Consider the following 18,772-nt stretch of genomic DNA (forward strand, 5'->3'; position numbering starts at 1 on the left):
AAACTTTGTTTCCATGGAAACTGGCCAACTAAAGTGTAAAAAGCTGTCATAATATGAAACGAAATCATTTAATCCTTGAAAGAATTCATTTTATAGAAGCAGCGGTTTCCGAAATGACCAGTGTGCTCAGTTAACAAAAGGAGTTGCAAACACTTTTAAGGCAGAAAAATAATAATAATAATAGTAATAAAAATCCCAACAAAAAACAAAAGGGTTCCAGCACATGCGATGCTTCAACCCCTGATAATAAGATTAAGAACAAACAGAAGAAGAAACAGGGTTTATTGCTTCCTCAAAAGAGAATCCCTAGATTTATTGATTTTCAGTGTCTGTAGAGTTCATGGTCAATAGCCTACGAACTAGCCTAATTTGATCGAAAATGTAATTAAAACAGTGTGCTTACTCATTTGTCCTTTATATCCGCTCAAAATAGAATGAATGCTGTGTAAGTTGAGAAACTGACCTCTGCCTTAAAAATGTTTTGAATGGATCAAGCCTAGCGTTTAAAAAGTGAGTAGCCTACCGCTTCTTTTGTGTTTCCTTTTCTTGATCACGTTTCATTCGAACGAGCCAAAGATTCATTTGCGAGCAGCACCAAACGCTGACTTTGCACCGATGCTTAATTTTGCCCGTTTAATTCCGATGGCCATGGAAAAAGAACGTAGCATTTTTCATGCGACCTTTCAATAGCCTACCGACTAACAGGAGGAATTCATTCAGTTCCTCGGAACGCCGGTGGCAATTACCAAGCTCTGGGAAAACCTGGAAAACAGTGTGCTCCTGTCTGAGACTGAGGGCTTCAATAAAGACCCTTGAAAGATTTAAACACTGTTTAGAAAGAAACGTTTCAAACCGTTTGAATGTTGTCTTTTCCAGGACACTGGCGAACGCAGGAAAGGAACTCAAAGATAACTTCCTGAAAGCCCTGGCCGAACGAGAGGAGCCCCACCGCAGTGGGAAAATGGCCGTGAGTACATTATTGCAGCACTCCACCGGCTACGTAACGGGATTCCCCAAAAATATTCCCACAATTCCACTAGGACCCGAATAAGTTCCACACTGTGTCAAGTTCTGGAGGAAAGACAGCCCACCAGTCATGTGCCACCCCCCCCCCATCCCCCTCACCCCTCCTCTACCTATCAAGCTTGCTCCGACACCATTCATGTCAGCCTCCACCGTCCAATCTTCCTAATTACCTCTAATCATAACCTCCCAACCTTAAAAAAAACTAAAGTAAAAATATGCAAAGCATAACATAACCCCTGCTTTTCATATGGCAACCAAAAAAATTTTGCAGGCATGTGCGTACAGCCAAATAATGCAAAAATGCATTCAGTACAGAACTGGCCAATGCCGCGGGCTGTTTATCTCCTCATTAAGTACGGTATTAAGACACTACAAAGGGATCTATTTGTAAGCTTACCTGTTAATTTTGGCAGCGTGTTTAAATAAACAGATGTTTTAAACAGATGACCTACCACTGGGTTTACATCACCATGCATTACAGTTTACTTAAGTCTCAGTCATGTTTAAACATTAATACTTGAGCTATGTTACCACTGAATGCATTTTTTTAAAATGTGGTGCAAAGAGATTTATGCTTGGGGTTGTTTACTTAACTTCTTTCATAGGAATTTCCCAGAAAGACAGTCAGAGATTAAAATTGAGAAGATGAGATGCTATACCATTACATGTTTCGTAACGTTTCAAAAGTCCTCATCATTCATGGAAATTAAGTTTCTATACAGCCTCAGCTCAACTGGCTGAAATGACACAAACGCATTAGTTTGTAAGTAACCTAGCAGGGCATGTAAGAAGTATCTAGGTGCTGCTGTTTTTCATTTTGCCAAGATCTGCATTTGCATGTAACTTGGGCATTCACTATTAGAATGAGATTAGAATTTCTGTAGTGCCATTCAATATGGATGTGCAGTTCTGAGAATGATCTCAGTGAGAATTAACAACTTTAACAATAAGATAAATATATCAGGTGTGTAATGGCAGTTATGACTTGTGCTGCCAAAAATGCCTATCAAGCTTTTTAAATGGGGTGAAGGGAGACCTGGGAAACTGATGGTGGAGTGGCTGTCCCAGGGAGTCTTGTAGTCCGAATGAATCAGGAATTTTTAAAAAGACACGAGAGGGGATGTGACCACATACTTCATAACGACATCGCGACTTACGAGAACATAGTCCGTGTGGTTTCTGGTCCGCACACTTCAGTGAAGGGCGCTTTAAAGAGATGAATCGGAACTTTCCAGAAGCGGCTCGGAGGAGAATGTGCATGGCATTGTTGTCAAGGCGCACCACGGTGGGACGGAGACGAACAGAATCGCCTCCCGACTCGCATGCTATGGAAAGCAAAAAAAAAAAGCGTGACCTTCTCTTACACGCCCCTTTGGGGTTTGTAATTATAGGATCACATGAGGTGCGGGGAAGGAGCACAGCGAGGCGCAGGGACACAGGTTCTCGCTCGCGCGTGTTGACTGTGAAAACAGACCCAGGCTCGAGCACTGCTCCGGCTTCTCGAACCTGCGTTACCGACGGCGACGCAAAGAGCCGGTTACAGCTTGTTCCTTTCACGGGCATTCAAAGAAACCACTGTGGCTGAGTCTGAAAAAAAAGCTGTGAATCAAGCTGTGTCTAATATACCTCTTCCTGAGTTTAAAGAGAGAGAGAGAGAGAGAGAGAGACAGAGAGAGAGAACCTATGGAACAAAATATAGTGTTGTATATCACCAACAATATTATGCTGACATGATCCCCCCCCCCTCTATTTTTTTCCACCAAAGTGCTTCCTCTGATGAAAAAGTGTGCTGGAAAAATGTTTATTTTCCTCTCCCCCCTCCCCTCTTTCAAATCAAACCCACGTTTGAGCACTTAATACCTCTTCTCTTGGAAACTGTTTGAGGAACAGGTAATCGTAATACAGTTTGACGAGGCCTGACCTCTCTGGTATGTTTATGTTGCTTAAATGTATTCCAGCCAAAATTTACTCATGTGTGGCCATCAGAAAAATATACTGTGTGTAGTTTTGTAAAGGTTATATATTCTCATTATGGGTCATTCTTCTTCTTATTTTTTGCACCACTAAGTGGAAAACGGATTATTTAATGCAATATTAATATATCCTTTTGTTTTCAACAGGAAAACAGGTTTTTGTGACAAAGTATTGTGGACTAAATGAATAACAGACACTACTGCCTGGATAAAAATAAGAAAGAATATCAATAATTGATTATATTTGTATGCAAGTATATATATATTTTTTTAAACCATTCGTACTTTTAGTATGCATGAAACACACACCAGTAATTGAATCTATTATCTAGTGAATCGTGGGAATATAAACCTTTACCTTCCGTAGACATTTGAATTTGACACGTGCAAATGCTTACTGGTTGAGATAAAACAGTCGACAGAGTCCTGTTTAACATTAAATTGTATCCAGCTCCTTTCCTGTGGTGATCAATGCCATATTTGCAGCATTGTGTATGAGTGGACCTGATGTGTCTGGAGGCCCTTACAGACTTATGACCCTGTTTTGAGGGCATATAGGTAATAGGAAGCTTGCATAGATAAATGACCAGCACCTGTTCTCTTCCATCATCTCTGATATGTGGTGGTTTATGTAATGCCATTATTAAACTTAAAACGTGATTCTGTTAATGCATTGCACGTGAATTAGGGAGTTGAAATAAAGGTAGTTCACTGATATTTCATTCAAATTGTGTCCTGGATTGAATGCATGTTGTACATTTCTACGTTTGTTCATTGAATTTGCTGTTGAAGGATTGTGCTACTGTAGCAATGTAGGCCAACATTTCATTTTTAGAGCATATCTTCACAGCTTGTTATCTTTTATGTGACTGAAGGAGCCTACTATTGTTTCCAGTGCTGATTTCGCCAGTAAGTGTTCGCATTGCTGATTTACACTAAACAAATTACTGAGGCAAATGTCTTAGGAAGTTTCACCGAGTGAGCTAGCTTTTGAACATTTCTTTAGAGCTTATTGGCTCATGGCCATAGCAATTCTCACAGTCTTGATAGACTTGACAGTAGGGTCGCAAAATTTTGGGAATATCCAGGTGCGGAAACTTCCTATCTAGAATTACCATTTCATGTGTTATTTCCCCAAAGTTATTTGCTATTATAGGCTAACATTTTATATTGAAATTGGGCAACATTTTCAGAATTCCCTAGCTTAACTTCCCATGGAAAGTTTCCAGAAGGCGTCTGGAAATTGTCTGACCCCTTGCAACCCTACTTTCCAATGAAACCTAGACAGGGTGTCAGTCTGCAGTTTTACTTATAAAACTTTTCTAAAGCTATTTAGGAAATCATGATTGTGCACCATCACATCTGGCTAGGTACCCAGCTATCTGGGCAGTCAGCATTATTGACTAAAGAAACTAGCACCCTGCGTTAGCTGTCAAACCAGTTGAGACTATCTAGAAAATGCTAGCTCTGATTGGGAAGCCAGAATACACAACTCTCACAGCTATCATTTTTATATCTGTGGTGCTTAGAAATATCAATATTGTGTTAACCAAGTGTATACGAGCATTGTACCACTGCATTTCACTGGCAAAATAGGGTCCTTATAGGCTTCACCAATTCATGTTACAGAACTGGTTAATACAATAAAAAAGAAAATAATTGCCACCTTCAGCAGTCCTGGTGCAAGACCAGCTGTCCATAATTTTCCAAAACACTCACACTCCTTTTTACAGCTACGGTTCAGCAGCGTTTCTGTTAACGAGTCGTTTGTTATTTCCTGTTAATGAGACCACTCGTTGATGGAGAAGGTGTTTATTTCATACGCTGCTATTGAAAGGTTTTCCCTGCTCTACCGCGTGGCTCAGGCTTTCTGTGGAATTAATCATTTGCGCTGAAAAAGCTGTTGCGTTCGTAGATTTTTGTCTGCCAGATGGTTGTTTGCTCTTCAACTGCATGGATACGAAGGAGGAACTATTAGCAGCAAGAGCCTCCTCAGCAAATGTGCATGGGTGTTCTCTAATGCCAGACGTCCTGCTGGTGGGATTTCCTTGCCCTGACCAAAACCTCATACCTACACCCACCCTCACCCAATGCCTCAATGCTAATGTCTTTTCCCATTCTTTATCTTTATCACCTCTTACCATGTCATCGTGAAAGCTTACTATCAAAGTCTGCAACAATCTGATTAAATATAGGTATCTTCGGCACCAAAAAGACACTGGATCAACAACCAACATCTTCCACAAAAATAGAACATATAGCTGCTCTCTTGCCTTCAAAATGAGGGCAAAATGAGGGAACAGGGATAGTTACCACTGATCTACAATCTTATAGTACGTTAAACTAGGTAGATAGGTAGGTTCCATAGTTGTTCACGTGTACTTTTTCAAATAGCAGAGTAATCTACTACATGTATGCCATATCTTTGAGGTTGCAAGCTGCTATATTGAAGAAGGGTAGGGGTTCTAGACAATTAAATTTCTCAAGATTACATTTAGCTTCTATTGTAAATTAATACTTTGTTATCCAAAGTGTATGTATGCTTGTGCATGCAAATTGGAAAATGACTGCAATCCTTTGGAATGAAAAAATTTAATTTCGTTTTTCCTTTTTTGAATCAAACAGGAGATTCTGTTTCTTTCATGTCAACTTCCTGCTTGGAGGAGACACGATCACAAAACATTTAGCTATGTCCACAGAATTTCAGTCGTAGTGTTGTGTTTGAACAAGCTGTGTCTTGTATATGTTATATCTGTGTTTTCTGCTTTGGAACTGAAACCTTAAGGCTTGTGCCTCCGCTCCAACAGAGGGCTTTTCTTGAAAGAGTCATCTTACAAAAGCTAATCTTTGATAAGGTTGAGTAATAAGACCACCCAGTGGTGTAAGGTATACTGTACAGGGGTCTCTTTGAGCTCTCCTCATGGGCTGTTGAAACCTGGCTCTGAAGAGCAATATGAGGAACCTCTCCCTCTCAGGACCTGCCCAACAGACTCCTGGCTCGCTCCAGACCCTGGGTTCCCCTCGGTTGTTTACCAGGCTCGCACTAAAAGAAGACACCTATCATTGTCACTCCTCTTTCATCGCATTGGTTTTCCAAAGCACAAATTATTCATTCTGGCAAAAATACTAGGATATAAATGTTAGTTTCAAAACAGAACTTCACCATTTTGTTTTTGCAGTACCAGTGGAGTGAGCGATTAAAGAATAGGGCCTAGTTGTACCAAAAAAATGAGTTTATTATAACTGGAATAAGTTACGAAGGCAGCTTGTATTTTTCATGTTTTAGATTGTACAAAAGCTACCTTTGTTCTTGAGTTCATTTTATGCTTTCTTTATGGACTTTCTGCAGCCTCTATTCATATTTCCTCCCTCCCCCCCATTTGCTCTCACAAAAGATGGCCCCAAGTAGTTCAATTCATCTGGGTTTTTTTTAAGAGTCATATCTATGCTTAATTAAAAGCATGCTCTCCCAAGCACTATTTGACTTAAACGCCAATGATATATATATATATTATTTTTTTAAAGGATCAGACTATTCTGGGTTTAAGCACAATCATCAATCTTCAGTTCGACTTCACAGAATATTCCATCCATCATTTTCGCTGCGAGGAGCTCACGTTAATTTCGAAAGCCAGAAAACTTAAAAGGGGCAAAGCGAACCATGTGTTTCGCAGAGCTTGACCAGCTGACGAATGATAGCGTTTCATGTGGCCAGTGCCCACCCAGGGGCTGCATTGTGAGCAGGGGATTATTTGATCACGCCGATGACTGCGTCCTATCATGTTAATGAAAAGTTCGCTTCTCTCAGTTTAATCCTGGGCAGAGTCAAATTTTTCCCATTCATTTAATGTTTGTAACATGTGGGTGGGGGGGGGTTTGGGGGGGTGATCATGGTGATCACCTTGATCACCATGAAGATACCGGGGTTTGATGTTTCAAAACAGTCCTTTCCAGTTGTACTTCACAGAAGTATGCTACAATGGCTGTTGCTTTTAGAATAGGTGGTGTTGGCTGTTGTCTGATGGATGTTAAACCTTTGGCCAGTGCCTGAGATAATTAAGTGTTTAACACATGCTACCAGCCTGGGAAATCTTAATGAATTATACCAAATAACTGTTACAGCAGGGTACTACTACTTTGGAGAACATCATGTGTTTGCAGGTCTAGGTCATCGCTGAAACTTCCTTGATATTTGGGAGGGCACAAACAAACACATTGTGAGTCACATAAACTTCAGCATTTCTTCAATAAAGGGTTGTGATTTGTCTAGCAGAACCTGCTTTAGAAGAAAGCTTGTTCTGCTAGAGAAATCACAACCTTTTGTTGAAGAAATGCTGAAGTTTCTCTGATTTACAATAGGTTAAATCATCAGTCAAACACATTTTCAATGTCAAGATTACTTCCAGTTTAAATGTTGCAGTGTCCTGTCCTATGGCTCTTGTTAGTTTCCTGTAGTACATGTTTTTGTTTTTGCTTAATTCGATTACTTCTTATGAATTTCGTATTTTCGACTTTGCAACTCAGTTCGAGATTCCTTTGACTCAGCACTTGATTATAGGGCTATGTGGATCAGCTGTTGATCAGTGTCTTGGAGACTGGCAGTTAATTGGTCATTGAGAACAGCTGTGGTGCATTTTCTCTGGTCCAATGAGGGTGTTCCTGTTGCCATTAAAAGAGGCAGGAAGTGGTATGTTCTGTTTTGCGTTCTGGTTCCACCATCTCTTATGCTTTGCATGGCAGTAGCAGCTTTAATGTTAGCTTGAAACACAGCTGATTTTCTATGAGTTTTTGACTGAGAGTTTCCTTGCTTTAGTTGTCTGAGCTATGAAAGAGTAAACTATAAAAGAATTAGAACATCTAGTTATTTTCAAGGTCTTCTATTTGAAAACATGCCTATTCTGGGTCACCTGTGCTAGGGCAACTAGTAGCTCTTGATTTGGCTAATCATTGCAAGTCCATACTGCTTGCCTAAATGAGTGTAGCTCTGCACGCTTTATTTGTTCAGTGCAACTCCTTTTATTTGCTGTCCAAAAAAATATATTGTAAAATATATTAAAGGGAATGGGAGAGGAGTCAATTTAGTTATTTTATTTTTATCCAAAGAGGCATTTGTTGATTTCATACAGTAGAGGCATTTAATACAACTATTATCATTACCACAACTGAAAAACATGAAACTTTTATCATGAATAGATACTTTAGGCCATACGTAACAATACACTCTATGGAAGGGCACTTTAACCAATTCTGACAATATTTGTTAATTGCCTATTCAATTGCCTACTTCAGTCGAACTGGAAGTGTATAGAGATGGGTCAGTTTGGACTTTGAAATTTCAGTGTTATAGATGTCAAGATCAAGAAATTTGATATCAATATTTTTCTGTAACTGTCCAGAGGATAAGTGCACTTCTGAAACAAAATTGCAGTGGGGTGCTAAACTGAAAAATAAATGGCAAACCTGTCTGTAAAAGAGAGGGTAGTGGTGAAAAGATGATGGAACGATGGCATTTGTGCTTCATTTATTTTTACTGAAGAAATTCGGTTTGGGGATTCTAGTCTTGTGCCAACAGAATTTTTATTATAAATCGCATTGCACTCTGTCTAGTGAAGTACATGCCATGAAAAATCGCCAACTGTTTCTCTCGGGCTGCCTTGTGGTTTATTTGCCTTGCTTCATGCACACTTGTATTAAATAAACCTTCATGCTCAACCCCAATAAATCCCTCGCTTTCCTGCTTCTGTCCTGTGTGAATATTTGGCTTGGTCCTCTCTTCATTTGAATTGCATTTTCTAACCTTTTTGTTTTCTTAATTTCTTTCTGCCAACTTAAACTGCCCGATCTTATTTGTAAATGTGTTCTCTGAAGCGAATACGGCCAGCCAACCGGCAGCCCGTTGACTATGCAGTCTACCCGCCGTGCCACACGGCCAGCTGGCACAGGTGTACCGCGGGCATCTGGTCAACCTGGGGGGGTTCACTTATGCAGAATGAGGTGAGGGAATCCTGCCAGCAACCTCCATTTAGGAGGTGTAGCTCTAACCACCTGACCTTCCATGGCTAAGTTACTTAACCAGTTGCGGCCCACTGACATTGTGATTAGTTTTTTGTGTTTTCACCATGTGACTAAGCAGATTTACTGTGCTTATACATGGGAACAAACTGAAATGAGCAGATGGTTAGTCTGATATTTTACATAAAGTCACTGTTTTGAAAATGATTTCAAGTTTACTCTAGCTCCTCAGAGTGGATTCTGTAAAGGACAAGTCTTTCTCAATGTCCTATTGAATCTACTCTCTGTCATGGTCTGAAGGTTTGCAAGTGGTGGCTCATTGTCTGTAGTTTGCTAGATGTGTCAAGCATTTTACTTTCCGGCCATTTAAAAATTCCGGTAACAAAATGGTCATGATCGCTTCCTTAAACTTCTTTTGTTATAACATGGCATGCAAACTTATAAAGTATTTTACTCTAAACACAGTGAAGTGCAGAAAAAAAGAAAAGTGAATCCATAAGTCGGTCTACTTGATTGGTTTGGATTACTGGATTGGTTCCAGCGTTTTATTAGTATTTGTATCGTCTATTTATCTTAATAGAAAGCAATAGAGTTCTTTATTGCAGTAGAATGCCCCTGTCAGTTATGCTGCACATGTTGAAGTTTCTCCAGCTTTCTGTCCATTCACAAGATGAATTGGCGAGATTAATGAAAGGCCTGTGCTTTAATGAACAGCCGCTCTTCCCTCTCCACCTCCGTTCAGTTAATAATCTTCCAGTTTGCCTCCCCTCGGGGTGAAACCAGGGGAAGACTCTCTCTCACGTCGGGATCTTCACAGGGGCAAAGGCCACATGCCTTTTAAATTGAGTGCAAAATAATATCCAGTTAAGTTCAGGTAACTTTTTTTTTTTTTTTTAATGACCACCCGAGCCTGTGGGCTGTTTGAATTGTCACGCAGTCTTACCCCCCACCTGCCCTGCCCCCCCCCCCGCCTGTGTTATTGTATTCATCAGCTGAGGCCGTGGAACCACGATGCTCGCACTGCCCCTTTCTTCTGCGGCCGCGTTGAGAAAGCTACGCCGCTGCCAAAAGTCACACACAAACAAAAGCTGCACCTGGGCAACTCCGCCATTATTTACCCTGGGTGAGAAGTTAGTTTTTTTTTTTTTTTTTTTTTTTTTTTTTTATAAAAACCAGGTCACACCTGCAGAGAGGGCCTGAGGGTGTCTATTGTTGAAGGTGCACTTCTGAAATTGAAGGTGCCCTTTTGTTGCTTTTGGGGGTGGGGGGTGAACGGTGAGAGGTGGGGGGAGGGGGTTGTTCTGTGATGTCAGCATCTGTTGAATTCTAATGCAGGCTGAATCACCAGCTGGCCAAAGCCACTTTTCATTTCAACATTCTCAGTTACTTTATTAACATCATTACGCATAATTTTCAAAAAGAACAAATGTCAAATCGCACACATGCAGAATTGTTTTGAACTGTAGTAAGAGAATTCGAGAACAGTTAGTTTGCAATGGATGCATTTCATATCTTGTTCTAGCCCATATTAATGTGGGGAAAAACAGCACAATAACCAGAAAGCTGGGCAACATCACTTGAAAGAAAGTGAATGTGTTTTTAAAACTGGATGCTGTCTACTTAGTGTAACTGTGTTGATAGCAGGCAGCAGGAACTACAACGAATGTGTTTTTTTTCGGCTGTCTGGCTAACGTCAATTGGGGAAAAAAGACAGTTTCACAATTTTAGTACCAAACATCTGCTAATTTACAACAAAAAAATTCAATTTTTATAAAGACACAAACCTTAAGAATGGTATAAGAGCATATGAATGGTACTAACAAATTACCCTAATATGATCTAATTTTATTTATAAAGCAACTTACCTACATGGAAGCACACAGCTCAGCTTCATAGAATAGAAAAGACAATACATACTATATCCTGATTTAGCTTTCTCTAGCAATATCCGTTGTTTCCTTTTTTTATTATATTTGAAGGTACTGTATGTGATCAGGCAGGTGTGCATGTGGCTTATTGCCTGATTGGCTGTTTGAAAGAGCCATCATGGGAAGGCCTACGTGTGAAAGGACTACAGGACGTCTGGGTTCATAGATCTCAAAGAGAATCGTTTCTCACTTCATTGGCCACATTAATTACAATAAGTCAAACATCCAAATGTTTGAATGCCTGGAACTCTTGTGTGGTCTTATTGAATTTCAACTTTTCAAAGATATCCGATTCTTCTCTGGCGAAAATGATGTGCCCGGTTCATTTGCTGAGAGAGAACAAGTTCAAGCATTCTTTCTGTGCCTATTTTTTGTTAGGTTCATCTTTTGTACAATTTCATCTAGATTTGATAGAAAAATAACTTGTATAACTCAGGAGGAATGTAGAAGCCTGTCACACAAAAAGGCTTTATTCAGTAAGATCGTCATTTAACAATAACTTAACCCATTCTGACCGAGAACTAATGACCAGTTAATCGCCTGTGAGTACAGTGTTCCCTGAAAGTAAATACCGAATGTCAGCAAGACGAAGAATGATAACAAAAGTGGGGTCATTTTCTTTCACTTAACAAATTATATTTTGAGGGTGTCAGTTCATTGGCACGGTTGAAAAAACAAATTGTAAAAACAGTATATCTGACACTCTATAATTGTTTCATAAAGAAGTGCATGAAGGCTTGAATTTGGCCTACCGCCAAGTAAGAAACGCGTAGCAGTAGTGTGGCCTTTGCAGTTTGTTTGTTTTGCGGGTACTAAGGAAACAACTCTTGAGGAGCTTTGTGCACTGTGCAGTTTCTTGAACAGGAAAGCGTTCTCTCTCTCTCTCTCTCTCTCAGGAGAAAGGTTTATTGTCAGGAAACACCGCTAAATGTTTCGCTGAATTGATTGTCAAAAACATTTCTAAGCCAAAATAGAAAGAAATCAAGAAATATTTGGTGTTGATTTGATAAATGGAATATAAATATAAAATGACTGGTACCTTCGCCCCAACACAAAGTTCTGCTATTACTTGGTGGAGAATACCTCAAACACAGAACACTCATCAGATCACATTTGGCAGTTTTTACCTGAATGAGAACACTTTGTACAAAGGTGGCGTTTGTCTTTGGGTCTACAGATTCATATGGCTCTGTATTGATGAGCCCTGTTCCTGTATAGGCAATAAGGTGGTCAGCGATGCATCGTAAAGATCAAGTTTAGCATTAAAATTAAAGAGGAATTCCCAGCCCTATAGCATTACAGTCAGTTTGGACTCCCCTGCTTCCCGATCCTTTGTCCTTGTCATGGGCAGTAAAATAACAATGGGGACGTTGATTTCAAAGCGCCAGGCCATGGTGAGTGCTCGGCCTCAGAGACTAAAGGGTCCGGCAGGGCTATCGCATGACATCGACAAGAATAGTAAATAGAACCACAAAGGGGCAGGAATATGGCCCCTCCCATATAGACCCATCTGTCAAACTGACAATGATGACTTTTTGGAGATCCAAGTTGATGTCATGTTCACATCAAAAGTACTGAAAAGTCTCTGTGCAATATGCAGCCTCTTCAAATTCTTTAACTGATATTGGTGGGGGGGGGGAATTCAGATTTGCTTTTTTGGTCATAAAGGTTTTATATTTATTAGTATTATATTTAGCCATTTTGATATTGACTAGAGATGTATAAAGGCAGAATGGGCAGTTTCCCTCAGTCTTTTTGAACCGGCTAGGAGAAACCCAAAACATTCATTTGTGAAATATGATTCCAGGATGCTTACAGGAAATGAATTTCATGGATAACTTCTTAGTCTATAAAAAGAAGAAAAAAGACGGCTAAAGTACTTTGCTGGCTCAATAAATAGATGTTGCAGCTGTGCTCTCTTTCAAAACATTTTACATGCGGCACGGACAAGTAGAAAAAAGGAAATGAAGTCAAAAAGAAGCCAAACAATAGTCCATAATTCTCTGAGCCATTATAAATTCCTTGAAACTGGCGGAATGGAAGCCTCCTTCAAAAGCAGCAGCTAAATATTCGAAATAATTACCAGATACTTCGCCTTAAAGAAGCAGCTGCCCTGAAAAATGCATTTGTGTATCCTTCCTAAAGTGAAGTGGCAGCAGTGGAGATTCAAGCTACTGGAACTGCAAGAATCAAGACCCCAGAGAACTCGGAGGGGGTAGAATGGCAACTGAGCTCCAATGAAGCTCTTTCCATTCCCACCCCCCCTCTCCGGCAGTGAAATCGGATGAAGTTTTTCTGCCCCGTTCCCTAGTACGCCAGTGGCATGGTGCTCTCGTTGACACGAGTGCCTGGAAGTGCCCGTCTTTAATGATTTCCTCCGCTCCACCCCACTAATGAACAGCTGCAAGAACTTGGGAGAGACCATTTCAAGAATGCCCTGGAAGATTTTCAGAACAGATGAAAGGGGATACACTTAATCTAATCTCTGCGGGCATCTCGGGGGTTGTACCCGTGAGTTTGAGCGCTCTTCGAACAAATTCAGAACACATTACGGTCGAGAACCGACACCAGCTAAGCACACATCATCTGGTTATAGTCTTTGGGGCTAAGCGTATTTTTATTAAGCTTTCTAATCAAACTTTTTCATCGATGGAATGATTCTGTTAAGTGGAGGCGATCTGCAGTTCTGTTTTCAGACGTACAACTGGCTGGGTGGCTTGTCCTGTTAAGGCCTGGTATGAAATCCAGCCCGTGCCAGTGCTGACTGTGGCCAGCAGGCTCGCAGGGTGGTCCACAATCGACTTTAGTGTCTCCCAGTATCTCACCACTCGCTACCGCCCCCATCTGGTCAGTCGGATGGCTACAGTCTGCTTGCGCAAGCCACACATGGAACAGTCTTAAATATGACTTTGGAATGACACATGACAGGGAAATATAACTTATTTTCCTAATTCTTAGGGACGTAATACTTGTGCTTGTTGACTGATGTGAGAAGCAGTGGCTTCACATTACATGTTTTTTGCAGAAAGTGCACGCCTCTGATCTCTACTTAATTTATAGCTGAGGTTATGGCAACAAGCATTTCTGGTAAATCTGATTGGGCAATCAAACTGTCGAGCAGATTTTAATTACACAATACCTTATGAATTAAACGAAATATATATTTTTCTGGGTCTACTGACTTGAGGAAAGGCAGAGCAGTCTAAAGCAGCTTCATTGGTAGCGTATGGCTTCAGAACAGCATGTGTATAAATATCAGAATGCGATCGCGTGTCGGAGTGCATACCTCTGCTCGCATACCAGCGGGCTTTGTCACCGAACATGCTGTTTATCTTCAGCAGGGATCAGCGTGAAGTATCTCTACACAGGCCAGAGGAAATGGCCATTATTCTAAGGCTCTCATCACCTAAAATGTTATGTAATCCACCCTGTCACTGGGTCCTTAGAGATGCATAATATTTCAGAGAACTTAATTATGTTGAGAGCAGGGTAAGACCAGTCTTAGCTGACCCAAAGCATTATTAGGGCCAGAGGTGACTGCTTTAGAAACACTTTGCTCTATTGGCCTGGTGAACCTTTTATTAATTTGTTTTTGTGATGTGTGTGTATAATATATTCTGGAATTTTAATTTTAACTTCTACAGGTGCCGTTTGAATTCAGGTGCTGCTAAAATGGTCAAAGCTTTTGGAACCTCTCATTGAAGCCATTCTCAAATGTTTCTGTTGGGCAGGCCCATCTGTCGGCAAGGTTTGCTACTTTTCTACAGGTCTGACCGCAAGAGCCCGATAGGTTTTTGGATCCACTGATGCTGCACTCTGTGGGGTCAAATCAGTAATTGGCAATCAAACTGTAGTAAATTATTTTCATTTGACCATTACCATTCAATTTCTAAGAGGGGAAAATAATAGCTGTAAAAAGCAGTATTGTATTTTTGATTAACACAACTCTCTCTGAATGGAGTATATGGGAGATCAGGGTACTATGTAAAAGCCCAGATCTTTCATACAGAAACCACCACATTTTCCCTCATTTCAGGAAGTGTCAAGCTGTAGCTGGGTTTTAGTGGTTTAATATAGTTTCTCTGAGCTCTTGAAGCCATTAGAGGAATGTTGGTTTTGGAGAGTTTGGTCCCAGGCTGGTCGCTCCGCTATCAGACAGCATTTAGCCCGTCAGCTTTGTCTGCTCTCTTTCATCCACGGCCGCTTGATAGCTTCACAGAGCACCTGCTTATCAGGCTCTGCAGTGTGGAAGCTTGTCTCATCCCCTGACCAGCATCGTGATGTCATTATCCTGCAACTATTTACAGACAACATTTTCCAGTCATGTGATACATGTAATGGCATACTTGCAAGTCTTTTTTTTTTTTTTTTTTGGGGCCACTTGACACATTTTGGATTGTATTATTAGTTTCACATTAGTTACCACTAGTGCTGCTGTTCTGTTTCACCTGTACATGTTACCGGTTTGACATCACTGCATTACACAATTTTGTTACATAGATTAAGTTGAAACTACTTAAGATTTGTGTGAATATCATGATGTTTAATATTTGTCTTCCTTTGAAATGCTAACCAGTCTGAAATTATCGTTTATTTGCATTGGTTACTGGCCTTGAACCTTCTAACAAAGGTGGACATATTGGATTTGCCAGTATGAGGGAAATATTTGGCCCCAGGACACAAATCTCTCTAGATCTGTCCTGGAGGGGAACAGAAAAGACCAGAGGCATAATGTGAACTGACTGCACTGTTTGCATTATGACTTGGCTCCAACACTGGGGTAAATGCCATATTTTGCGAAAAATTTGATGTTGCCAAGAAAAGAGGAAACCTAATATATTGGTATGTAAACGGAGATGGACCACCATTTTGCTGAAATGTGGCAGATGTGTTGCATCAGTGGGTCAGGGAGCTCGATCCTATTTTGTACATTATTTATGGTTTCTCATTCAGACGGGTTGTATTTCTGTGGTCTAATTGTATCTGTGACCCCACACTCAAATACTTTATTATTTTTGGCTTTCTGTGAGTCGGGAACTTAATTTTTAATTTTTCGTCCATCTGTTTGCAAGCAAAGCGGAAGTTTTAGAATTTGTTATAATGCGTGAACATAAGCCTACCTTTACGCTACTCGAGACCGGGCAACGAATCCTATTCTAACTGAGTAACTTGTAGGGCAGACTTTAATGGGTATAACGCGTATTCTGTTCGTATTTTCAGTGTTTCGTTTCATAACAAGGACAGCCTTGAGAAGGCCCCCCTCCTGAGGCCTAGGCCTGGCCCTCGCGTCCTTCGTGTGAACGCCCCTGCTTTGCGGTGGTCACGGAGCGGGCTTAGCAGCTTGCACGAGCAGCTCGCTCGGGTCGAAAAGCCGCCACCCGATCTAGGAAATGGGGGGGCTAGCGCTCGCGTACCCTTAGGAACACATGGAACACATTCTTGGGAATCTTCTTTGTTTTATCACCGCACTCCGGCCTGCTCGGATTAGTATTATTCCACCTGAATAAATACTGCTCGCCGTTTCACCCACTTAGGTCAGTGTACATGTCTTACAGGGGCAATCTTCAGTCCTCTCTGCCTCTGCCTTTAACCAAATAACAGAGACTCAGCACCCTCTGCCATCTGAGAGGAAGTCGGGGAATGCGTGTTTTTGATTCCTATCTTGAAAGACCAGCTGCCGGCCACCAGTGGATTCATATACTGTAGAAGGATACTTTTTTTTTTTTTTCTCCTCCGCATTATGCACATAGTTCCCTCTACACGCCAATAAATTGAGCCGCACTGTAACATCTAGTGTCTGAAAGCTAGACATGCCAGATTCTCTGCATAGTTTTGTCTCATTGTAATGCACAATAACAGGTGTATTGAGGGGTTGCCAGATATGGAGGAGATGTTTGAAATAGACTCTCTTCCTTGCCAAAGACGAAGTGGTGTTTTAATTGATATTTTAGGATGTTATCTGATATTAACGAAAGGCTCGTGATCTGAAGAATAGCACTATGTTCATTTCTTCCTCTAATGTGATTCCAGAAAGAAGAGACATTTGGCAGTAATTCAAAAGGGCTTTTTGTTGCTGTCATACCTTTGTGTTCTGGGTTTTGGCAATCTCCTCTGCCAAAGTACTACTATTGTGTTTACTGGTGTCTACTGGTCAGTAGATATAAAAGAAAATTATAAATAAATAAATGCATTAAAATTGATGGTAAGACTATCCATGGGGCCAGTTATTTCCAGAGGGTGTGTTTGATTGATGATTGGAAATACATTTGTTGGGCTATTTAGAATTTTCCTTACATTGAGGTTTTTTTTTTTTTTTTTTTGTCTGTTTGTTTTACAATCTGTGGTTTCTCTAATGGTAAATCTACACACCATTACACTCCAAAGCAATACATAGCATAAAGGTGTATCAAATTACATTACAATTTTCATATCTGATGCATGTACAGAAAAAAGAAAAAAAAAACTGGTTTAACAGTACAACAACTTATGGTGAGCAATCAGTGTATGAATAAACGGTAAACAAAATGTCTTTGCACAGTAATGCATGTATTGTACAATGCTCAGATAAATCAACAGTAGATGCTGTGCTCACATGCCACATTTTAGCACGGTAAGCATTCATTCTAATGCTTTATGCTGACTCTGTAGACAGTTTGATCTTTATTCATATTAAGGCTCCTTACTTTATCTTTGTTCACTTGGACACCTTTTTTTCTGGTAGGGTTCAGGATTCCATAGCAGACCATGGAGTTCAATGCTATACTGAAGAGAAGGGTGGTTACAGTTCCAATTTACAGATGACTTGACAAGCAATAGTACGTTTGCAATGACACCACTACTGTGCTTTGGAAGACTGCTATAAGCAACAGGTGTTTTATGTTCATAATTTATTCAAGAGCATTGGATTAGTTTGGGTGTGTGGTACTGGGTTATTTGAATACATGAGCTGTCAGTCCAGGCTCATAAATCATTTGGAAGGTGGCAAAAGTGTATTATGAGTTAACTTCACAGCGAGAGAGAGAAATTTTCAGGTCATGTTAATGCCAACTTTTAAAACCAACAAAATGATATCGATAAAAATCACTTGGCCTCATATTAGAGGATAAATTCTCATAGAGAGTGTTTGTGTCCATTTTACAATGGGAATCTGTGGGTTTTTCCTGTTTGGAAAGAGGCATTGGATGACAGGAACGTGGGGGAAAACTCGCCCACAAATGGAGCACTGTAGTTTAGCGGGTCCATTCCACATTTCCACTCCATCTCACACTAATGACTCTTCCACTCAACAATCCATTACAATCAAGCTTGTATCAATTGGAGAGGCAGAATTTTAATAATCATTCCCCTTGTACAGTGAATGGAAATGTCTTCTCGTTTTAGTAATATAAAAATATGAACATTTCGTTACTTACGTACAATGTAAAAAATGCACTAGTGCGGCTGGCCATCTTTACACCAGACAGACAGTTCAGGGAATACAAGGCACGGAGATGCCTTCTAATTAATGAAAGGGATACTTTGAACAAAGAGTACATTGCAGGACCCCCCCGCCTGGCTATCAAGGTGACATGCCTACCTTTCCAAACCACAGGGCAGGCATGACAAACGACCTGAATATCCCCCCAATGATTACAGCAATCAATAGGAATGCACCAAGTTCAAACACATCAAAGGCTGGTTAAAAACAATGAAGTCAAAACCTCTGATCGTGACTTAAATAATGAAACCGGTCTGATTTCAAGCCCGTGCCGTTTAGAGACCAGATGTGATGCCATTATTCATCACGCCAGGAGCGAGGGTCGCCTTTGAGCATCTTGTTACACTTTTGGACAC

General features: G+C 40.5%; 1 protein-coding gene across 1 annotated transcript in view; it reads left to right on the forward strand.

The window, feature by feature from the left end:
- cfap299 (cilia and flagella associated protein 299) overlaps positions 1-18,772 on the forward strand; it is a 75,096-nt gene that overhangs the window by 25,660 nt on the left and 30,664 nt on the right. The window contains exon 4 of the mRNA XM_035435616.1: positions 877-967. Within this exon, the coding sequence (XP_035291507.1) occupies positions 877-967 (91 nt within the window). The remainder of the gene's footprint in view (positions 1-876; positions 968-18,772) is intronic.

Source organism: Anguilla anguilla, chromosome 10 (genome assembly GCF_013347855.1).
Source record: "Anguilla anguilla isolate fAngAng1 chromosome 10, fAngAng1.pri, whole genome shotgun sequence".
NCBI classification, from domain to species: Eukaryota; Metazoa; Chordata; class Actinopteri; order Anguilliformes; family Anguillidae; genus Anguilla; species Anguilla anguilla.